General features: G+C 44.4%; 1 protein-coding gene across 1 annotated transcript in view; it reads right to left on the reverse strand.

Moving 5' to 3' along the window:
- The window catches only part of mocos (molybdenum cofactor sulfurase), a 226215-nt gene extending 202933 nt beyond the window's left edge, over positions 1-23282 (reverse strand). Inside the window, exons 1-2 of the mRNA XM_080208753.1 lie at positions 23088-23282; positions 1644-1733 (exon numbers count right to left, since the gene is read on the reverse strand). Coding sequence (XP_080064879.1) covers positions 1644-1733; positions 23088-23214 — 217 coding nt within the window. The 5' untranslated portion in view covers positions 23215-23282. The remainder of the gene's footprint in view (positions 1-1643; positions 1734-23087) is intronic.
- Positions 23283-25488: the final 2206 nt, after the last annotated feature.

The raw sequence follows: 25488 nt of genomic DNA on the forward strand, positions 1-25488 counted from the left end.
GTGGGTTTCCTCCAGGTGCTCCGGTTTCTTCCCACAGACCAAAGATGTACAGGTTAGGTTGACTGGCCATACTAAATTAATCTTAATGTCAGGGGGATTTGCAGGATTAAAATAAGGGATTATGGGAATGGGGCCTGGGTAGGATTGTGGTCAGCGCGGACTCATTGGGCTGAATGGCCTCCCTCTGAACTGTAGAATCTATGAGTATTTTGCTCCAGCAGGATTTTTTGGGGGACTTAGGGGCCTGATCCTGTTGGAGTGAAAGGGGAGGTAATCAGGGCCCCCGGCAATGCCAGCCTATGCCCTCTAGCACTGCTCATGAGGCTAGATGCCACTACCCACGGTGCATCAGGCAGTGCTAAGAGAATGGGGCAATCAGTGGGAGTGGGGGATCGTACTGCTACTCTGCCTGGGTGTTGTGAAACTTCTTACTCTGCACGGGGATAATGAGAAAAGGTGGGAAGCCAGCAATCGGGGTGGGCTAGAACTGCTGGAAATGGGGGTGGGGGGAGGAATCTGTTTTTGGAGGGACTGGAGATCAGGGCCAACTGGGATGGGGAGGGGGGGAACGATGGAGGAGTGGTCAAGGCTGGCCTGGAAATGGTCGGGGAGAGGGTTGCTGTGATTGGGCCATGGGGGGGAGGGGCATTGCAGGGTTTCTGGGCTGGTCAGCAATTGAACTGGCCAATAAACGGGGAGGGCGGACAGTTCGGGACCACTGTGCATGTGCAGAGTCTGCTGATTTCAGCCTCTCCAGCATGAACAGGCCCTGCCCCTCATGCTGGTGGCCTCTGCATTGCAGAGTGTAGAAGACTGAGTGCGAACTCCCACTCAAAAAACCAGCGTGAATTACTCCAGTTTTCCCACAAATTCAACACTTAGAACTTTTTCGGGAGAATTCCGTCCAAAGACACCAGCTTATGATTACATTAGCTCTGTGGCTTTTCACTAGCCAATTTCACCCAGATTGCCCTTTACAGGTCTTCCTTTAACTTCAATGAACAGTATTCTGCTCCAATTCCAGTTTCTTAAACTTTAAGCATCCAGGGAAGTTCTCTTTGTTCTCTAGTTTCCAAGACTAACTGTTCTTTAGTTCCTCTGGAGCTTGCTTTTGTACCCATTACACCATTGTTTTACTTCTGCTTCTGGCAGAACTGAGAGAGATGTTCTCTCCCTAGCTGCTGAGCTCCTTCTACCCAGATCCAGTTAAACACTAAAACTCAAAAAGGTCTTCTTCCTAAAAGTGCAAAGCAACATCTCATTCTTTCCCCAAGCTTGTGTTTACTTTCCCTGTTGTAAACTCTCTCTCAACACAACAGAAACACAGTTTGAACTGAAACCAAATTCCCCTTACATGTAAACACCTTGGTTTAAGATGAATCTAATTAAAGTTTTACTCTTTCCTACACAAAACGCTAAATCAAACTCAATTAAATCCATAACTTATAATTCTAATATTTAACAATACTAATGTAGATCACTTAAACTATCTGTTTCCTGACACTTGAATTTTTCAAAAGCAGTTAATGGAAGTTGAAATTTAGCATTTAAGGAAAATGTATATGACAGAGCAATTCTTATTATTTTGCACCAAAACATTTTAAAATTGAAGATAAACTAAGAAATTATTGCTAAGTTCATACCATAGATATTTTCTGCAAGGTCTTGGTAAAAGTGATGAATCTGACTCTGTGCATAAAGTGTTGTACCTCCATGGTCCAGGTAAGTGATTCCTAGAAACATCAAAACATGAATTAATGTTGTTGGTGCGAGAAATATTATAACAAATGTAATGTGAAATGAAAGCAGAAAATGCATTAGGCAATATTCAAAAGAGAAAGATATATTAACACACTGCAGATACTTCACTTTTTTCCTCACAAATTATTATCCTTACAAAATCCTATAGAGCATCTGCACAATTTTTGACAGCTGAAACACAGCAAAAATCAATCTTGTCAAACCCAACTTCTGCACGCTCTTCCATCTGGGGGTCAATGATTAGTGAACAGCTGCAGGTTCACGGTCTGCTGTTTCCCTCCCAGGAGCAGAGTAGTGAGATCAATTGTGTTTCGCCTATTCACATCAGTTAATTCAGTACAGATTAGACAGCCAATCTGGGATGTAGACCATTTAGGGAGCCTGAAATCCATTTTTATTTCAGCACTTCCTCTATAATACCTAGACTTCAAATGCATTTAACTAACATTCCTTCTATATGTGATTTTCTGTATTTGTAAAGCATGGAAAACAATAATTCCTCTTGCGATAATTCCAGATCAATTTTAATTTTTCTCATTTGAATAACTATCAAGACAGCACTGTGATTGTTAATAATATGAGCTTTTTGAATAGCTCTTGTGTTCAAACTAAACCGTTCTGCTATTCCTAATGATTGTTGAAAGTTCAGACAAAACATTCTATAATCACTTTTGAAATATTTAAATGGACTGTCAAAACACAATGGCACACAAACATTTCATTATATTTTACAGGATCTACTAACACAAAAACTTAAATAGAAGGAAATTTAGCACTCAGCAACTATTCTTAAAAATAAAAGGGCAGCATTTATTGCCAATCTCTAATTACCCTGATGGAATTAAGAGCTAATTACATAGTGTGAAATTGGAACCCCATGAAGGGGCTGCCTTCCTTAATGAAGGCTGACCTTCACTTCACAATGAAAAAAATGACGACTACTCAACTAGTCACTGGATCCAAGCTGCAACCTGGACAAGGAGGCCCTAAGGCTCTGGTATAAAAAGGTCAGGAAAGTGGTCAGCAGCACGCTGTCCCATTCTACCACTGACCGGAAGATCTAGGTCAAAATGTCTGCATTGTCCCCTTTTTTGTAAAGACAGATGCAAATAGTTAAAACCATGTCTACGTCTTCCACCTCTATACATAGATTACTTTTCTGGCCTCACAGTTCTTAGTTAACCTCTCACTCATTATGTGTTGGCAGGAGATTGTGGGGGAAAGGTTCTATACATAGAAGACTGCTGCTAGCCCCACAAAGAAACATATTACAATTATAGAAAGAGCCTCTTTATCCTTTTCAGCAACTGCCAACCTGTTTTAACCTAGTGAAAAATCTCTGGCAACATCTCCACTCAGGCCCTGGATTAACTGTTATTAGATTCCTAGTCCTATATTCATGAGGCCATCACTTTAGGCATGTGTCTCATCGCCTGCATAACCCTATAAGTTAGTATTGGAGATGATGGAAATCCAGTGAGTTCCAAACACCTGAGTAAATTGCTTGTTTGCCCTGGTTTGCTGGCAAATAAAGTTAAAATTAACTTTCATATAAATGATTTGGGCTTGGGTATATGGAACACTGTGTTTGCTGTCAAAGCAGATGGTTTAGCCAACAATTAGCACATTAAGGATTTTAAAAAGATAATGGGCATGATCTTACTAGCTTGCCGCGCCCATTGATCAGCACGACGAGCCAGAGAGAATAGGTGGACAGTGCCACGCAGGTAGTGCCAAGTTGCCAGGCTGGCTCTGCCCAAGGAACATTGCCCAGCCCTGCCCCCAAACATCCGGGGGGCCTCAGTGGCCTCCTTCCCTCAGGCAAGGTCATCACATCTGGGTCCCATTTGGTGGGAACTGTAAATGATCATCACCAGCGAGGACCTCGACCATGAGGCAGGTAAGGGTAAGTGAGCCCATATGATAGCATCTGGGACTCACTGATAATACATACACCAGCAGTAACGGACATTTCAAGGTTGCCCATCTCCTTCTTGAAAAGGGGTGCAATAGGTCTATTTAAAATTAATATTGAACTCGGCCTTACACCCGAAGCGCAAAACTGATTTTGCCGGCAAAATAGGCCAGTAAAAACCGGGCATGATCCTGATATTTCACCTCTCACCCTATCTTACCAGCTCACCCTGCTGATCGACCTGTAGGATGAGCCAGTAAGATCTCCCCCTATGTGTTTAGCATTGCACAAGTCCGAAAATTAATGTACAATATTTTCACTTAAGGCAGAACGTGTTTTTTTTGGCTTGATGGTAGCAAAGCTAAATGCATAAATATTTGAAACAGAAAGATACATAAACATAGGCAAAACATGGTGCAGTGGCGTTACTTTTGGACTAAGCAAGCAAAGAGCCAACAGATATGACAAACACAGTGACCTTCTTCTGTACTATAAACTCAATTGGTTTTATAAAAATACAGAACTGTCAAGTCTCACAGTGATTGAAATGTCAAAATATTGAAGCTGGAAAGAAGAAAATCAACAATGAGTCTTATCTAGTCCCCTGCTTTTCAATTAGTCAAGGAAGAATACACCAAGTTAGACACAAACACTGTCACCTCTACAGTAAAACACTACACCATGACATTCTTAACAAATGTCTATCAATGCCCAGGTATTAATAAACTTTTATGCTAGACTTCTTGGCATTTCATGATATAAACTAACTGGTTTATAACTATAAATTGATGAGGATTTGAGTTTCTTCACTGTACAACTTCAAAATTCTTCAGCAAACTTCAATCTCCAATGCATAAGAGGCAGTTTCTTCCAGTTTTGTTCCTATATATCTAAACACTTCACATTACAGAGTGACTTTGTCTAATTACAGATTAACTTGACTATCTCAGCTTGCAGGAAGAAAATGTCTTTGGAATAACTTGTTTAACCAAAAAAAGAACAGTTTACTTTTTATTATCCCTGTACTGGGCAAATCATTCTCAGACTATGAGCTGATGTTGTACTTTGCAAACACATTCAGTTTAATTACAGATGTGTGTATAATACTAGTGATGTGGAAGCATTTAAAATATGACTCTCACAAAATAATGATACCTATAAACAATTAAATCATTTCCACTTAATATTTTAAAATATCCTAGCGTACATGCTACAGTGTTGGAACTCATATTAATGGGAATGGGAAGAAAATATCTAATTAAAACCAAAACAATAGAAAGACCAGAATCTCTAGGGCTTACAACTACTGGACTAAAAAGGTAAATGACTGGGATAACCTTTAGCTGAAACAAGTTCCATTTTTTTTACAAGGAACAATTCTGGTGCTTCAGAAGTGGGAAAAACTCTTCATTGGTTCAAACTTGCTTTCAGGTATTCAAAAGCAAAATCAAGTAGAAAAACTTGCATTTAAATAGTGCCTTTCTTAACAAGATGTTCCAAATCATTTTTCAGCCAATAAAGTACTTGTGAGGTATAGCTGCTGCTGTAATGTAAGAAATGCATTAACCAATTTGCAAACAGCAAGATTCCAGAAACGTGATATTGCCCAGATAACTTATTTTAGTAATGTTGTTTGAGGTATAAGTATTGGCCAACACTGGTGAGAACACTTCTTGTAGAATCATAGAACCCTTCAGTGCAGAGAGGCCCTTCGGCCCATCCAGTCTGCACCAAACACAATCCCACCCAGGCCTTACCCCATATCCCTACATATTATACCCACTAATCCCACTAACCTCCGCCTCCCTGGACACTAAGGGGCAATTTCTTAGCATGGCCAATCAACCTAACCTGCACATCTTTGGACTGTGGGAGGAAACTGGAGTCCCCGGAGGAAACTCACGCAGACACGAGAAGAAAGCGTAAACTCCACACAGACAGTGACCCGAGCTGAGAATCAAACCCAGGACCCTGGAGCTGTGAAGCAGCAATGCTAACCACTGTGCTACCGTGCCACTCTTCTTTGAGATAGTGCCTTGAATTCTTTTAGGTCGATCTGAGAGAGCAGACTGATCCCCAGTTTAGTGCCTTATCTGAAAGTTAGTACCTATGCCAATGCAGTATTCATTTGAGTACTGCAGAGTGCAAACTTTGATTTTCACACTCAAATTTCTGGAATGAATTTTTTATGTTCATTTAGATTATCAGGTTACCAGTAAACATTTGGGGATTGAAATTCAACTTCAGTGAATAAAAGCTGGCGGCGCAGGCTCGTTGGGCCGAAGGGCCTGTTTCCCGGGCTGATTTTGTTCTTTGTAATATAGCATAGGAACAGGCCTTTCGGCCCTCCAAGCCTGCACCTATCATGTGTTCCTAACTAGATCATCCATTTGAATCCCTCTATTCCCAGTCTATACATGTGGCTATCTAGATCAGCCTTAAATGATCCTAGCCTCAATCAGCTTGCTTGGTAGTGCATTCCAGGCCCCCACCACACACTGTGTAAAATAAGTCCCCCACATATCTCTGTATTGAACCTTGTCCCCCCCTTACCTTGAACTTGTGACCCTTTGTGTTTGTCATTTCTGACCTGGGAAAAAGCTTCCAACTGTTCACCCTATTTATGCACTTCATAATTTAATAAACTTCTATTAGGTCGCCCCTCAACCTCCGTCTTTCCAGGGAGGACAACTCTAGTTTACTCAATCTCATCTCATAGCTAAGACCCTCCATACCAGGCACCATCCTGGTAAACCTTTTCTGCATGCTCTCTAAAGCCTCCACATCCTTCTGGTAATGTGGCAACCAGAACTGGACACAGTATTCCAGATGCGACCTAACCAACATTCTATATAATTGCAACATTATATGCCAACTTTTATACTCTTATGTCCTGTCCAATAAAGACGAGCATGCCATATGCCTTCTTCACCATCTTTTCCACCTGTAGTAAGTAGGAGTGGATATTCTTCTAGGGCCCATCCTGTGTTCTCGCCAATTCAAATTTCACTCCCTGGATTCAAACCTTGGGAACTAGCCTTTTACTTGGCCTGTTAGTAAATTAATGATCCAAAATCACATGCAAGATATGACTGCAAAGGGTATTTAATGAATCAGTTTTTTTTTAATTTTCTGTAAAGATTTTAAAGTCAACTGATGCACAGATTCAACTATTATTTATTACGAGGTACATACCATTCTCGTGTGCATTATATATTGGTTGATCAAAACATCAAGAGGCTGCAGTGTTTGACCACAGCATGGCTGTGTGCCAAGTATCCAATTAAAGTATCAAATGATGGCTGTCAGCAGATAGCTCAAAATGAAATTCAGCCATTGACTCCTTGTGCAAAACATTCTGATGCTCTTTTCAACATGTCTCACATCTAAATACAATGTACATGAATAGAAAATCTCAATCAACTGCAGCAATGTTTGTTTTAATATGTTTAATTATGCAATAAGTTACACACAATATTGTGAATTAACATATCCACTAAGACTAATTATGCCAGTTTTACATGTTTATAATTCAAGTATACTGCTTGTATGCTGATTGCACGATAAGTTCTGGTTGCTTTGAAATCTAACATGATGTGGCAAATAAAAAGCATTATCTTCTGATAAAGCATGCTTCATACAAACCTATACAATAATTTGCATTTGTATAGCAGGCAAAATCTTACCAAACAAAAAAGCAGTGTTTTTTTTCTTGCAAGAAAACCAGCGCAACAAGTCAGTTGTCTCTCCAGATCTCATGACGCTCTACCAAAAAAAAAACAAGGGGTGTGTTTCACACCAGCATGCAGAGCTGGGACTGCAACACGTCAGCAACATGCAATCTTTAAAGAACGCCCAAATCAAAACAGCAATAAACTGTTTGGAATCAATGGGTGCTATTCTGGTTGGCGGTTGGTGATTAGTGGAGTGCCACAGGGATCGGTGCTGGAGCCTCAACTATTTACCATTTACATAGCTGACCTAGAGGAGGGGGCTGAGTGTAGGGTGACGAAATTTGCTGATGACATGAAGATGAGTGGAAAAGCAAATTGCGTGGAAGGTGCAGAAAGTCTGCAGAGAGATCTGGATAGGCTGAGTGAGTGGGCGAGGACCTGGCAGATGGAGTATAATGTTAGCAAATGTGAGGTTATCCACTTTGGTAGAAATAATAGTAGGGAGGATTATTATTTAAAAGGCGAAAAGCTGCAGCAAGCTACAGTGCAGAGGGACATGGGGGTCCTTGTGCACGAATCACAAAAACCCAGTCTGAAGGCGCAGCAGGTGATCAAGAAGGCTAATGGAATGTTGGCTTTTATAGCGAGAGGGATAGAATATAAAAGCAGGGAGGTCTTGCTGCAACTGTACAGGGTACTGGTGAGGCCACAACTGGAGTACTGTGTGCAGTTTTGGTCGCCGCATTTGCGGAAGGATATATTGGCCTTGGAGGGAGTGCAGAGAAGGTTCACTAGGCTGATACCAGAGATGAGGGGGTTGGACTATGAGGAGAGATTGAATAGACTGGGTCTGTACTCGGAGTTTAGAAGGCTGAGGAGGGATCTTATAGAGACTTACAAGATAATGAAGGGGATAGATAGGGTAGAGGTGGAGAGATTGTTCCCGCTTAGAAAGGATAGCAGAACTAGAGGGCACAGCCTCAAAATAAGGGGGGGCGGGGAGGGCAGTTTAGATTGGAGTTGAGGAGGAACTTCTTCACTCAAAGGGTGGTGAGTATCTGGAATTCTCTGTCCATTGAAGTGGTGGAGGTTACCTCGCTGAATATATTTAAGTCACGGGTAGATAGATTTCTGATAGACAAGGGAATTAAGGGTTATGGGGAGAAAGCTGGAAAGTGGAACTGATCCACTTCAGATCAGCCATGATCTTGTTGAATGGCGGGGCAGACTCGAAGGGCTAGATGGCCTCCTCCTGCTCCTATTTCTTATGTTCTAATAAACCACCTCCCACAACAGAGGCCTTAGCATTCCCCCCAATCAGACCCAGCATTCACTCTGATCCCTTTACCCCTCCTCCCAATTGGAGATAGCATTCACCCTGAACCATCCCTCGCTCCCCACCCCAAGCCCAACTCCCCCGGATTGGTGCTGGCATTCATCCTTCAAAATAACCTCTCGTACCTCCTTGAAAAGGGTTAATAATCACACAAGTTTAAAAGTCACATAAGCTGCTGGACTGAGAAAACCACATGTCTTGATTAAAGCAGGCCTAGATAAGTACCAAGGACCATAAAACTACACACAACACTCCACTGAATTACGCACAGCTGCAACTGTGCCTGTTCTAACAGGAGACAATGGAACTGGGGAGTTGATGAACGACTGGTGAAAAAGATAACTTCATAATTGTGTAGAAAGAAATAGATGCTTGGTGATATTATGTTTAGGTAAATGGGCACAAGTTGTAAATGGACAACTATATGTTCATGTTATGCATGATGTAAACCTAATTGATTGTTGTGAATATAGATAATTCCTGTTTACATCTGTTGATTGGTGTACGCCAATTTCTTGTAAGTAGATCTTGACTATAATTATCTGAACAGTTCTCGAATCAGGGCCTTTTTCTGGTGGACCACTAAATAAAAAGCTGGATTTATGTGCAGTTGAAATAACAGCAGAGACATATAATGGACAATTGGCAAGACTAGCAAACTGGATTAAAAATTGATTGGAAAGCTAAAATAAATTAGGAGGTAAGGTCAGGTTTTCAGAGTGGATGGATGTGTTATGATCCCAGTAGAAACCAATGACTTCTATAAAGAGACATGAATTTTCCAATGACCAATGGAAAGGATCAGTTATTGCAACAAACTGAAATGAGCTCATCTCTGGACAGATTTAGTGTGAAGTTACATATGCTCATTTCCAGGAAGATTTCGTAACAGAACACATCCCCTTTCTAAACTATTCCATTTTAACTTGAGTTAAAAAAAGACAGTTCAAAACATAACTAGTGTGAGTGATGCTGAAATTTGCAGATGATACCAAAATCCAAGATGTAGATAAAACATCAAAGGAAACTTCAAATGGATGTTAATTAGTTGAGGGAAAATGATCTAACAGATATCAATGCAAGTGGGTAAGAGGTGATATATTTTGTATAAAAACTGTAACCTGAGGAAATATGCTCCACTTTAATAAGACTTGGGAAACAAATCTGAAAGGATTCTAGGACTTAGATTTTGTCATGAGGGATAAAATAGAGAGAGAAAAAAAACAAGTACAGTGGGCCTTTTTAAAAACTTAATACATCCTCAGTATAAGCACTGTGTGATTGGACTCAACCGTAGGAAGAATATAAGGCAATAGACAAGTTACAACTCAGATTCACTTGCTTGAACTATCAAACATTTTTTAATTAGAACAATGCAGGAATAATACGTTGGAAGTGATTAAAATTATGAATGGAGGAACAATGTGGATTTGGTAGACAGACTTCTCCATCTAGGGTCTGGAACATAATATCAGAAATAAAATATTAAACGTAAGAAATTTAGAACAGATAGCAAAAGAAATATTTTTACACAGAGGATTTGGTGCTGAGCAATTCAGTTTCAGGGTTCGTGGTTCAGGTTGAATCTGTTGCCCTAACATTTACAGGGAAGGACAAGTTGTAGCAAACAGGGAATACAACAATGCAGATAACCCAGAAGCCCTGCCAAATTTATTGGAGAGGGTGGGTAGTTGTTGGGTGGTAATGTTCACAGGATCAAGGTACAACCAAAGAGTGGGAAGGAGTGAGGGAGTGAAGGAAAAGTTATGGGTGGGAAGAGACTATTGTGGCGTGAAGGACATCTTGATGATGGGGCAGGGGTAGCAGGCAGGGAGATTATGGGGTCTGGAGAACACTGGGGAGTGGAAGAAATAGAACACAATTGTGGAACCAGGAAAAGCACTGAAGCAAGCTTGTCTAACTGACTGCCCCTGGGATGGATTATGGACTCCAAACCATTCAATGGCTATTGCAACCATTGTTCAAAATGCCAGTAAGATAGTTAAGTAATGTTGAGAACTCTGCAAGTGCATGCTCCTCCAATCACAGGCTGTAATTTGCCCACGTTTGCTGCTGATAGCACGACTAGTGATCGCTACTTGTCACTGGTGAACCTAAGTGCTGCTGTGCCTAAGGAGAGGGAGCCTGAAGAATAAGAGAATGGCTGCAGAATCCAGGGAGGGCACAGGGAGAAAGAGAGAGAGAGAAAGAGAAAGAAAGAAAGAGAAATGGGTAGGCTGCAGGGTCTGGGGAGAGAAGGTGCTAAGGGGCCCAGGGAAGGGGGCAGACATGCCACAGGCCAGGGGTGAAGAGACTCACCGCTTGTTGTTAATATGCATGTGAGGAGGGAGAACATGTATACAACTGCACATCTGGCTCACCCCCACGCTCAGGATTCTCAGTCATCCTCATCTCAACACACCAAGACTTATGTAATGAATCTCACGTTGGGTGATGGTGAATGAGTGACCACACAAATTGGGAGTGAACTGGACACATACACACTCACCCACTTACAATTTAATGGTTACCTTTATCAATTACTCCATTTTTAATTATCAATTTATTGCTTTTTTTTTGCTCAGCAAGTTGTTACTTTTCTTTATAATCGCCATTTGAAATTCAGGTACATTTCGCTCTGTGCATCAGCCTCTTGAGTGACAATAAAAAACAGAATTGTGGCCTCCAAGCAAAAAGGTTGAACAAGCCTGCATTATAGGTCCATTAGATTGTGGAATGGAGGGGAGTGACCTCTTATGGCAATAATCCTATGGCAGGAGAAGGAGGTGGATCATCAAATTTCAGGTAGCAAGGTTAACTTTTAATTGCAAACAAGTGTGAAAACAGAAGAGAATTGCATACATTTTCTAGGTAAGCTCTGAGATGCAATCGTTTGGCACTTAGTGCAAAGAGGCAAAGTGTGACTCACGCCAGTAGCGAGAGTGGACAATGTCTATTCTCATTGGGAAGCTGGCTGAGACGGGCATTATTGTGCATGCACCTTGATTTTCCAGTGTACTGTGTGCAAGTGTACACTCCCCCAACACAATCCTGGACATTGCTTTCCCTCCCCCACCCCCAGTCACTGGCCTTCCTGGGCAATCGCTGGTCTCTCCAGCTGATCACCATCCCAATTCCCCCCACTCCAGCCATATATCAATGCACAGTACCTTCTGCCTCCCCGTCATTGTCTTGCCCCGTCATGGCCCCACCCACTCCCATTAGGGCCCATCCCGGTGGGCACTGCCAAGATCCAAGGCTAGCAGTGCCAGGCTCCCAGGCTGACACTCCAAAGGGCATTTCCCCCCCGCCATCCCCAACGACCCAAGAGTCGTCAATGGTCTCTGGTCCCACCAGCGAGTTGTTGGGGACCATACATGATCCTCGACAATGTGAACCTTCAACGGCGAGACCATTAAGGCAAGTTAACCTGGATGATTCCACCACAGGTGCACTATCAATATTTAAATAATAACTTAAATGCTAAAATCAGCCTCTTGCCCAGGCATGAACCCGGTTTTCACCTCTCTGGCAATCTCACTGGCTCACCAAGCCAATTGACTGGTGCAAGGAGCTGGTAAGATTGTCCCAGAATGTTTAATTACAAAACAAAACTTTTTTAAAAAACAAGTTGCAAGAACTGGTTAACACAATAAACTCTGGAAATATAACAAACTTTCCCTTTTATAAAATATCCCAGCCTTACACACACAAACAAAAGACAAACAGGTAAGGTCTTTGCAGAGATTGGCTTTATAAAATAATGAAGGAGAATATAGTGCTCATTCAATTCTTCTCATCTCAGCTTTGGAGGTTTCCAAATGCAGGTAAGTTATACTCAGGTGAGGCATTTCTGGACACAAGTTGATGGCCTTAAGCTTGCTCATGAGTTTGTACTAAATACAGTGCACAATGATCTCATCAGGGTAGCCATTATCCCCCAAGGTGTCTTTAACGTGCTCTATTTCAACATCAAGCTTGCATGGTGAACAAATGGTTCAGGCCCTATTTACAAGGCTGTGAATAAGGCCAATAGTGTGTGGAACTTAAGAGCCCCAAAGTATGTACTGACCAGTGAAAGGAGGTTTGCAATAGACCGTTGGGAAATATGCCAAAGGTTTCTCCACAATCAGTACATCAAGGAAAGGAAGTACATTTGACTGCTCCATTTCAAAGGAGAATTTGGAGCACAGAATGTAGCTCATTCAGACATCTAAGGAAATTATTCCAAGTAGCTGCAGATTTAAATATAGCAAATGTATCATTCACATATCATAAATATGCAAGTAGGGGATTAAGAGTAATCCCATCAAAGACATGTTTCTCATGGAACCCAAATACATTTGCTGGGTCTAGAGGTATTCCCAAATCACTTTCTGCCCTGAAACTGCCAAGTCCATCTTAGATTACTTGAACTCTGCTGATGTGCAGTTGCAACACAGTGATATTTGCCACTAACAGGATGTTGCCATCAAGCCAAAAAGACATCCTGCCTATCACAAATGAGTAACATGGTAAGTTAATTTCAATGCCAGTGTGATGCCAGGTATGTAGACCATACATCCTAAAGATTGGCAGATCATAGCAAACAGCATGTCCTCTCCACGGTTCATGATGGGCAAGGTGCAGACCGGACCCAACCAGCTCATGCTTGCAAAACTCAATGTACAACATTAAATGTGATAGGACATTTGCTAAATAATCCTCAGTGTACTAGGGATTACACTGACAACCCATTTAAGATGTCAGCTGAACTAATAATTGGTGTATTTGCCTTTACTCAAAGCTACATATATGAACACAGGTCTCTATTTTTTGCAGACAGAAATAATATGTACACACATTGCCCCTCTTTCAGCTAAACAAAATAACTGACGTCCATTCACTGGTTCATTTCTCAAGACAATGCCTTGGCTAGAGTCAAGCTGTCTGGTTTAAATTTCAAACACTGTTTAGTAGTTAACTGTCAACCATCATCAACTGGTGCATCATCCATGGCAACACCTCTATCAATCACAGTCCACTTGCCAAACGATCAGTTCTCTCTTCTCATACAATATAAGTGTGTTGTCTTCCCTCACTTGATATTCTTGCAAATTGTGAATGCAAGATGAAAAGCTTCAACAAAATAATCTATTTTAAGCAATACTCAAGGTCTCTCTTGCTCTTGAGGTTACATAAAAGATATGCAAGATGATTAGAGATTTTGATAGTGTAGACAGGGAAAAATATTCTTTGTCAAGTTTATCAATAATCAAATACTACAGATTTAAATTAATTAGCAAAATATCTTGTGAGACGTGCAAAGTTTTTTTCACTCAAGGGATTGTCAGGATTCAGAACATTGCCAGAAAAGGTATTGGAAGCTTATTTCATGAATAATTCGAAAGGGAGTTAGATCGAGGATGAGCAACTCGTATTGTTATGGAAAAAAACCTGGGATGTGTGACTAAGCACACCTGCTCTTTTGAAGGGTCAGCACAGGCACAACAAAGCAAATGGCCTCTTTCCTTTCTGAAAGCTTCTTTATATCCATACTTTCATGTATGCACATTATAAATTTGGATACAATAATTCACAGCAAACATATAAAAGGCCAAAATTGAGTAACATGCATTCCCTGATCAAATTATTTCCTGCCCCTTAATATCACTTCATCTGAAAACTACACTTAGCCTTGATTTCCCACATGGAACACAATGGCAAATTGGTTGGATTAATATCAGGCCATTAATGTTGTATATTCCCTATACAAATTAACTTTAATTTCTATAGAACAGACTTCCTATAATGCAGAAGGAGGCCAATCAACCCATCGAGCCTCTACCAACAACAATCCCACTCAGTATTTATCCTACGAGAACCAATGACATTGAGGGGCAATTTTATATGGTCAATCAACCTAACCCACACATCTTTGGACTGTGGGAAGCAACTGGAGCACCCAGAGGAAACCCACACAGACAAGGAGACGATAGCAAACTCCACACAGACAGTGACCCGAGGCTGGAATTGAACTTGGGTCCCTGGCACTGTGAAACAACAGTGCTAACCACTGTGCCATCCTTCATATGAAAAAACAGTTGTTGTTAAACATTACATCCACAATACCCCATCACACTTTATTGACCTGCTGTTATTTTAGTTTGAGCCAAGTAAAACTGGGGAATAAAGAATAAAAAAATGCTAAAGGTAAATTATTACAAATTTATGAAACTAGCCAATGAGGTGGATTTACAAGTAATGCAAAATAAAGCACACCTACTAAATCAATTATAATACTTCTGAATATATTTTCACCTATTTGCATTAATAGCTGAAATTTCTAATGTTAGTAAGATTATAAACCAAACAGAATCATACCTTAAAAATCATACGTTTCATATTATAACCCACTGGATTGTCATTGTCCTTTTAATAATGTTAAAGTTTTTAACATGAAGACCTTAGTTTGCCTACTATACTTCAAAGTAACCCATACATATAAAAAGATATAAAGCATTTTGTATATGAGACACGCACAAGGCACTGTCTAAATTGAAGTCTTTCTAATTCTTCACCAGTTTTAATAATACCACATTCAATAACATATTCTTTGCATGATTTTCTATGGAATCCCACAGGAACATGGAAAAAAAAACCAGTCCAGCGAATAAAATATTTTCTGAAAAGTACACAATGGATACAAATGAATTGTATTTTTTGCAGTACACCATGCAGAATCTCAAGCTCCTTGGTATTCAGTACGATTGCAGCATTCTGCAAAGACAGGTTGGCCAAGCTCTTGGATATTAGTATCTCTACCAAGGGCTTTATTACATTTAGTTACATTCTAGTGTCAACTTTGCAGAGTGATATCGAAGATTTATCTTCAATTGAATGATTACGCAAAACATCTCTCTCTTAGATAGTTAACAGCTATTTTGAGTACCTTGGATTATTCAAATTTATCACCATCTCTGTAGCAGGTAAGTTCCAGCAAAAATCACCATATCTTGGTGCTTACAGTTTAGATTGCTACCGTATCACATTCAGATTGGTCTATTGCTTCCTTAATTTCTAAAATGTTGACCAGTTTAGTTTCCATTATAAAAATAGGTTTCTGAACTACGGCTTGATATGGACAGGAAGAATTGGGAAACGTTCAACAGTACAGAAAAATAGAAGCACTATTTGACGAGAGATTTGAATTGACCTGATTTAGGCAACTCTGTACAATTCAGTCCCTCAACCTCCATTGAGATTTTATTATAATATTCTGTTAGTATTCTGGGAGTTACCACCAACTAGAAACTGAATTGGACCAGCCAAATAAATTCTGTGGCTACAAGTAACAGGCTAGGAATTCTATGGAAAGTAACTCACCTCCCAACTCCTTCAAAGTCTGTCCATCACCTATAATAAGAAGTCTCACAACACCAGGTTAAAGTCCAACAGGTTTATTTGGTAGCAAAAATCACTAGCTTTCAGAGCACTGCTCCTTCGTCAGGTAAGTGGGAATTCTAATCACAAACAGGGCATATAAAGACACAAACTCAATTTACAAAATAATGGTTGGAATGTGAGTCTTTACAGGTAATCAAGTCTTAAAGGTACAAACAATGTGAGTAGAGAGAGCTTTAAGCACAGGTTAAAGAGATGTATATTGTCTCCAGATAGGACAGTTAGTGAGATTTTGCAAGCCCAGGTAAGTTTGTTTGTGAACGGAACTCCCACTTACCTGACGAAGAAGCAGCACTCCGAAAGCTAGTGGCTTTTGCTACCAAATAAACGTGTTGGACTTTAACCTGGTGTTGTGAGACTTCCTACTGTGTTTACCCCAGTCCAACGTCAGCATCTCCTCATCATGACACATTTTCCCCCAAACGCTATTAAATATTCCCATTTCTATGAGACTCAGATACTTTCAAGGTCCATGTGGAACATCCCCACATGTATATAAAAAAACTAAACTTACAATGCATTCTTCCCAAGCTCCACTTCGTCACTCCACTTCTACCAAACCCAGGGGTAGAGTGTTCTCTGTCACTGCAATATTCATGGACCCAATGATCAAATACTGAGCGGCCTCAAGTTTCACAACAGCCCCATTCCCTTTGTCTAATATAATCAAAAACACCTTGCCTACAATCGTCATGTGTATTCATAGCTTATGTTGGATACGGGTGGGGGCAGGAAGGAAGAATTGAGGGGAGCTGGAGCTACGTTTGGTGTCTGACCACTGCTTTTCCCTGGTTGCCAGAACAACAGCTACCTATTATCCCCAACCCCCTCCGGCAATTCCGTCACCTCCTCCCCACTGCCCCTCCCTCGTGTGGTTACCCCCCCACCGCCCCTCCCTCGTGTGGTTACCCTCCCCACTGCCCCCACCTCCTCCCCCTTCGAACCCACCTCACCCTCCCTCCTCCCCTTCCCCTCCTCACCCCCCTCGCTCCCTCCTCCCCCTCGCCTTCCCCTCCTCAATCCTCCTTCCTTTCCCCCCCTTCCCCACCATTCCCCCCTCCCCCTCCACCCCCCCTTTCCCCACCCCCTCCACCCCCCCTTTCCCCACCCCCTCCCCCTCCCTTTCCCCTCCCCCCTTTCCCCACCCCCTCCCCCTCCCTTTCCCCTCCCCCCCTTTCCCCACCCCCTCCCCCTCCCTTTCCCCTCCCCCTCCACCACCTCTCCCCTCCCCCCTCCCCCTCCACCCCCCTCTCCCCTCCACCCCCCTCTCCCCTCCCCCTCCACCCCCCTCTCCCCTCCCCCTCCACCCCCCTCTCCCCTCCCCCTCCACCCCCTCTCCCCTCCCCCTCCACCCCCCTCTCCCCTCCCCCTCCACCCCCCTCTCCCCTCCCCCTCCACCCCCCTCTCCCCTCCCCCTCCACCCCCCTCTCCCCTCCCCCTCCACCCCCCTCTCCCCTCCCTTTCCCCTCCCCCTCCACCCCCCTCTCCCACCTTTCACCTCCCCCACCTTTCACCTCCCCCATCTTGTCCCCCCCTCCCCCCCTTCCCCTCCCCCATCCCCCCTCCCCCCTCCCCCCCTTTCCAGGGTCCTTCCCAGTGACCATGTCTGCAGTAAGTGCTGGTTGCTGGAGCAGCTCCAGCTCAAGGTAGATGAGCTGGCCTCTGAGCTTCAGGCACTGAGGCTCATCAGGGGGAGGGAGGGTGCCATTGATAATGGGGTGCATGAGACATCCACCCCCCCTGGACTGGCTCACTCTAAGGGTCAGGAACAAGAGGGGATTGCTGAGGGGAGGAAGGAGGGTGGGGAGAGGAGGAAGGAGGGTGGGGAGAGGAGGAAGGAGGGTGGGGAGAGGAGGAAGGAGGGTGGGGAGAGGAGGAAGGAGGGTGGGGAGAGGAGGAAGGAGGGTGGGGAGAGGAGGAAGGAGGGTGGGGAGAGGAGGAAGGAGGGTGGGGAGAGGAGGAAGGAGGGTGGGGACCAAATGCCTCAGCCTCTTAATCTGCATAACAGGTTTGAGGTTCTTGCTTCTAGTGTTGTCAAGAATAAGGGCTGTGAGGTTGATAAGCAAACTGCACACGGTACAGTGATGCAGACGCAGGACATAGACAAAGAGAAGGTAAAAAGGAATGTAGTGGTAATTGGGGACAGTGGGGTTAAGGGTATAGACACTGTCTTTTGTCACAATGATAAAGAGCACAGAAGGGTGTGTTGTCTGCCTGGTGCTCGAGTCCAGGATGTTGTATCTGGGCTGCAGAGGAACCTGGAGTGGGAGGGTGAGAATCCGGTTGTTGTGGTGCATGTTGGTGCCAACGACATAGGCAAAATGCAACCTGAGGATCTGGAGAGGGAGAATGAAAAGCTGGGAATGGGATTAAAAAGCAGAACCGACAAGGTGGTTATCTCTGGATTACTACCTGAACCGCATGCAGATGGGCGTAGGGTAGATAGGATTAAAGAGGTGAATGGGTGGCTCAGAGATTGGTGTGGGAGAAATGGTTTTGAATTTATGGGGCATTGGCACCAGTATTGGGGCAGGTGGGACCTGTTCAGGTGGGATGGTGTTGGTCTGAACTGAACTGGGACCACAGTCCTGGCGAATCGTATAAATAGGACTGTGGATAGGGCTTTAAACTAATTAGGGGGAGGGGAGGGTGCGAGGGTAGGTGAAATTACAAGGTCTAAAGTAAAGGAGAGGGTACAGGTACGGGAAGAGGCCAAGGATGTCCCAGTAATAAAGGAAGTAGGGGGCATGAGTAAGGTTGGTAGCGTTCCTTCAAATAGGGTCCAGGTGAAGGCTGGGATGCAGACACTTTATCTGAATGCACGAAGCATTCGGAACAAAGTGAATGAGCTATTGGCACAGATCAGCACAAATGGATATGATCTGGTGGCCATTACAGAGACGTGGTTACAAGGTGACAGGGACTGGGAGCTGAATGTACAGGGGTATCAAGTGTTTAGGAAGGATAGACTGGAGGAAAAAAGGGGGGGGGGGGGTAGCTCTGCTGATTAAGGATAGTATCAGGGTGGTAGTAAGGGAAGATATAGGCGCCAAAGAGCAGAACGTGGAATCGTTGTGGGTGGAGATTAGGAACAGCAAAGGGAGGAAGACGCTGGTGGGTGTCATCTATAGGCCCCCAAATAATGACCTGGAGGTGGGGCGGGCTATAAACTCGCAAATAAATGCTGCGTGCAGGAATGGAATGGCAATAATTATGGGGGATTTCAATCTACATATTGATTGGTCACATGTTGGACACGGTGGGCTTGAGGAAGAGTTCTTGGAATGCTGCCAGGATAGTTTCCTTGAACAGTGTGTGTTGGAGCCGACGAGGGAGCGAGCTATCTTAGATCTAGTGTTATGTAATGAGGCAGGTAGAATTAGGGACCTTGTTGTGAGGGATCCTCTTGGGAAGAGTGATCATTGTATGGTGGAGTTTCTGATGCAGATCGAGGAGGAGAAAGTAGGATCCTGGACCTATGTCCTCTGTTTGAACAGAGGGGAGTACGATAGGATGAGAGAGGAATTGGCGAATGTAGATTGGGGGCGTGGATTGGTCGGTAGGTCTGTTGAGGAACAGTGGAGGATCTTTAAGGAGATCTTTCTTGGTGCTCAGCAGAAATTTATTCCGATGGTAAAGAAGGATCGGAGGAGAAGAGATAATCAGCCGTGGATAACGAAGGAGATAAAGGAGAGTATTAAATTAAAAGCTGATGCGTTTAGAGTGGCTAAAAGTAGTGGGCGAGAAGAGGATTGGGAGAGATTTAAATATCAACAAAGAATGACGAAGAAGTTGATAAAGAAAGGAAGGATAGACTATGAATCTAGGCTAGCGCTAAATATAAAAAAGGATAGTAAGAGTTTTTATAAATATATAAAAAGGAGGCTGGCTAGGGTGAATGTTGGACCCTTAGAGGATGAGAGGGGGGATGAGGAAATGGCTGAGGCCTTGAATAACTTTTTTGCTTCGGTCTTCACGGAGGAGGACGCGAATAGTTTGCCAGGTGTTAACGATGGAAAGATGGTAGGAGTGGAGGGCCTGAATGAGATCATTGTTACTAGAGAGGCAGTGCTCGACAGACTAGAGGGACTGATGGTGGACAAGTCCCCAGGACCGGATGGAATGCATCCACGGGTCGGAAGGAAATGGCAGAGGTAATAGTGGATGCCTTGGTGATTATTTTCCAAACCTCGCTGGATTCCGGGGAAGTGCCAGAAGATTGGAAAACGGCTAATGTAACGCCGCTGTTTAAAAAGGGTGGCAGGCAAAAGGCAGGGAATTATAGGCCGGTTAGCTGAACGTCTGTTGTAAGAAAAATGCTTGAATCTGTAATCAAAGAGGAAATAGCGAGGCATCTTGAGAAGAATTGTTTGATAGAGCAGACGCAGCATGGATTCATAAGAAATAGAAATAGGAAATAGGAAATAGGAGCAGGAGTAGGCCATCTAGCCCTTCGAGCCTGCCCCGCCATTCAATAAGATCATGGCTGATCTGTCGTGGCTCAGTTCCACTTTCCCGCCCTCTCCCCATAACCCTTAATCCCCTCTCTTATCAAAAACCCATCAACCCGCGTCTTAAAAATATTTAGCGAGGCAGCATCCACCACTTCAACAGGCAGAGAATTCCAGAGATTCACCACCCTTTGAGTGAAGAAGTTCCTCCTCAACTCCGTTCTAAACCGCCCCCCCTTTATCTTGAGGCTGTGCCCCCTAGTCCTACTGTCTTTTTTGAGCGGGAAGAGTCTCTGCACCTCTATCCTATCCATCCCATTCATCATCTTATACGTCTCAATGAGATCTCCCCTCATTCTTCTAAACTCTAACGAGTACAAGCCCAGTTTATTCAGCCTCTCCTCATAGCTCAACCCCCTCAACTCCGGAATCAGCCTAGTAAACCTCCTCTGCACTCCCTCCAAGGCCAAAATATCTTTGCGCAGGTGCGGCGCCCAAAACTGCACACAGTACTCCAGCTGCGGCCTCACCAATGCCCTATACAGCTGCAGCAAGACCTCCCTACTTTTATTTTCAATCCCCCTCGCTATGAAGGCCAGCATCCCATTCGCCTTCCTGACCACCTGCTGCACCTGCAAACTGGGTTTTTGCGACTCATGCACAAGGAACCCTAGGTCCCTCTGCACCGTCGCCTGCTGCAGTTTTTCGCCACGTAAGTAATAATCCTTCCTACCAAAGTGGACCACCTCACACTTGCCAACATTAAATTCCATTTGCCATTTCCTGGCCAATTCGCCCAGCCTATCTAGATCCTTCTGCAGACTCTCCGCACCCTCTGCACAATTTGCCGTTCCCCCAATCTTGCTGTCATCAGCAAATTTCGACACCCTACACTCGGTTCCCTCCTCCAGATCATCTATATAAATGGTAAAAAGCTGAGGCCCCAGCACCGACCCCTGGGGCACTCCACTAGTCACCATCCGCCAATCCGAATAGCACCCATTGACCCCCACTCTCTGCCTCCTATTTGACAACCAATCCTCTATCCACGCTAACACCCTACCCTCAACTCCATGTCCCTCGACCTTCTGCAATAACCTCTTGTGAGGTACTTTGTCAAACGCCTTCTGAAAATCTAGAAAGACCACATCCACCGGCTCTCCTCTATCCACCGCCCTAGACACATCCTCATAGAACTCCAGTAAATTTGTCAGACACGACTTGCCTTCAATGAAACCGTGCTGCGTCTGCTCTATCAAGCAATTCCCTTCAAGATGCCTCGCAATTTCCTCCTTAATGACGGATTCTAACATTTTACCTACCACAGACGTTAAACTAACCGGCCTAAAATTCCCCGCCTTTTGCCTGGCACCCTTCTTAAACAACGGCGTAACATTAGCCGTTTTCCAATCATCCGGCACTTCCCCGGAATCCAGCGACGTCTGGAAAATAACCACCAAGGCATCCACTATCACCTCTGCCATTTCTTTCAGAACCCTCGGATGCATTCCATCCGGTCCTGGGGACTTGTCCACAATCAGCCCCTCCAGTCTGTCGAGCACCGCCTCTCTAGTAACAGTAATGCCATTAAGACCCTCCAGTCGTGTCTGATGAATTTACTGGAATTCTATGATGATGTGTCTAGTGCGGTGGATAGAGGAGAACCGGTGGATGTGGTGTTTCTCGATTTTCAGAAGGTGTTTGATAAGGTGCCGCACAAAAGGTTGTTACAGAAGGTTAGGGGGCATGGAGTTGGGGGTAAGATGTTAGCGTGGATAGGGGATTGACTGTCAAATAGGAGGCAGAGAGTGGGGGTCAATGGGTGCTATTCGGATTGGCGGTTGGTGACAAGTGGAGTGCCCCAGGGATCCGTGCTGGGGCCTCAGCTATTTACCATTTATATAGATGATTTGGAGGAGGGAGCCGAGTGTAAGGTGTCGAAATTTGCTGATGACACAAAGATAAGTGGAACAGCAAATTGTGCGGAGGGTGTGGAAAGTCTGCAGAGGGATCTAGATAGGCTGAGCGAGTGGGCGAGGACCTGGCAGATGGAATTTAATGTTGGCAAGTATGAGGTTATCCACTTTGGTAGGAATAATAGTAGGAAGGATTACTACTTACGTGGCGAAAAACTGCAGCAGGCGACGGTGCAGAGGGACCTCGGGGTCCTTGTGCATGAGTCGCAAAAACCCAGCTTGCAGGTGCAGCATGTGGTCAGGAAGGCGAATGGGATGCTGGCCTTCATCGCGAGGGGGATTGAATATAAAAGTAGGGAGGTCTTGCTGCGGCTGTATAGGGCTCGAAGGGCTAGATGGCCTACTGCTGCTCCTATTTCTTATGTTCTTTCCCCTCCCCCCGCCCCCCCCTTTCCCCTCCCCTCCCCCCGCCCCCCCTTTCCCCTCCCCTCCCCCCGCCCCCCCCCTTTCCCCTCCCCTCCCCCTTTCCCCTCCCCTCCCTGCGCCCCCCCCCGCCCCCTCTCCTCTTCCCCCCTCCCCTATGGCGGTTACCTTTCAGTCTGCTGAACTCATGAGTCCGTATCGCCTCCATTCCTTCCCCGCACCCCTGGTATTTAAAGGCTTCTTTAAACCGATCCAGGCTGTGGGACTGGGCGGCCGGGGGCCCGCTCCCCTCCATGACGGGTCGGCCCGCAGCAGTCGGGAAGCCGCGGCCTGTGGCGGCCACACCGGAGGGATCAAGGGGCAACCCTGGCTCCTCCTACTCTGCCCTCGGTGATGTCAGGCCCTGTATCGGGAGGATTGAGCGCCCGGAACTCCCTGTTCAAGGAAAAAAAATCAACCAGCACCGAAACATTTATAAACAGTGAAAATTACAAGTTGGGGAGGGGCGGGGAACGGGGGGAGGGGCTGCGCTGGGTGGGGGTGGGGGGGGGATAGAGGTGGGAGAGTAATGTTACTGCCCGGGGGCGGGGGGAGTGCCCGGGGGCGAAATCAGCTGTGGTTCTTAAGATTTGTCCTCACGGGAGAGAAGGAGAGCCATTTGGCTCATCAGTGTCTGCATAAAAGCAAAATATTGCAGATGCTGGAATCTGAAACACAAGCAGAAAATGCTGGAAAATCTCAGCAGGTCTGACAGCAACTGTGGGGAGAGAATAAAGCTAACGTAAGGGGTCTAAGCTGACCCTTGGTCAGAATTGGCCATCTGTGGTGGTGGTGCATTGCGGTTCATGAAGGGAGATGGAATTGCTATCACAATATGTACTTTTATGGGCATGTTGTAGTCTATGGATTGTAATAAGCTCCAATATTCTTTCAATCACATAGCTGACCAATAGTCTCTCTCCTGCTCTTCCTGCCTGCCATTGGCATGTGTTGAAAATATTGCTCGACAATCACCAGGCAAGACTGTTCCCTTCCTGTTGGTGAACACTTCAGTGGTTCACGGGCATTCGGTGTCTGATCTTTGGGTAAGCGCTCTCCAAGGCAGGCCTTCACGACACATGGCAGCACAGTCGCTGAGCTGAGACTGATAGCCAAGTTCCGCACACATGAGCACGGCGTCAACCAGGATCTTGGGTTCATGCCACACTATCTGTAACCCCCATGACTTGGCTGGGTTTATAAAATCTCACTTACTGCCCTGTCTGGAGACAATACACATCTCTTTAACCTATGCTAACATAGAGTCACATTGTCTGCATCTTTATGACTAGAATAGCAGGTACGCTGTAAAGACTTGCATTCTAATCAGTATTCTGTAAACTGCGTGTGACTTTATATGCCCTTCCCTGATCAGAACCTTCCACACACCTGACAAAGGAACACCGTTTTCGAAAGCTTGTGAGATTACTATCTAATAAACTGGTTGAACTCTAACCTGGTATTGTGAGACTTCTTACTGTGCTTACCCAAGTCCAACGCCAGCATCTCTACATCATGACCTCCCCTGTAGCCAGTGAGGATACAAAGATTTTTTTCAAGGCTTCAGCAATTTTCTCCCTTGCATCTGTCAGTATTCTGGGTTTTATCCCATCAGATCCTAGGGACTTGTCTACCTTAATGTTTCTCAAGAACCCCAATACCTCCTTTTTGATAACATGACTTAAACTATCTACACATCCTTTCCCAGACTCATCCACCAATTCCTTCTCTGGTGAATACTGACGCAAAGTATTCATTTAATACCTTGCCCATTTCCTCTGGCTGCACGCATAGATTCCCTCCTTTGTCCTTGAGTGGGCTAACCCTGTCCCTGGCTACCCTCTAAACCTTGGGATTTTCCTTAATCCTGCTGGCCAATGCTTTTTCGTGACTTCTTTTAGCCCTTTTTACTCCTTGCTTATGTTTCTTCCTACTTTCCTTATATTCCACAGTTGCTTTGTGTGTTCCCAGCCTCCTAGCTTTGACAAATGCTTCCTTTTTCTCTTTGACTAGGCTCATAATATCTCTCATTATCCAAGGTTCCCAAAACTTGTCATTCTTATCTTTCACTCTGACAGGAATGTGCCAGTCCTGAATTCCTATCAACATATACTTGAAAGCCTCCCACCCTCAAACATTTGCCCCCAATCTACATTCTTCAGTTCCTACCTAATATTGTTGTAATTAGCCTTCCCTCAGTTTAGCAGTTTTAGCATTTAGACTACATCCATCTTTATCCATCAGTACCTTAAAGTTTACTGAATTGTGGTCACTGTTCCCGAACTGCTCTCCTACTGAAACATTGACCACCTGACCGGGCTCATTCCCTAATACCAGGTCTAGGTTGGCCCTTCTCTAGTTGGACTATCTACATGCTGTTTCAAGAAGCCCTCCTGGATACTCCTTACAAACTCTGCCCCATCTATGCCCTGGCACTGGGTCCCAGTCAATATAGGGGAAGTTAAAATCTCCCACCACAACAACCTTGTTACTTTTACACCTTGCCAAAATCTGCCTACATATCTATTCT

The sequence above is a fragment of the Carcharhinus amblyrhynchos genome, chromosome 2, assembly GCF_965287045.1.
Source record: "Carcharhinus amblyrhynchos chromosome 2, sCarAmb.v2.hapA, whole genome shotgun sequence".
NCBI classification, from domain to species: Eukaryota; Metazoa; Chordata; class Chondrichthyes; order Carcharhiniformes; family Carcharhinidae; genus Carcharhinus; species Carcharhinus amblyrhynchos.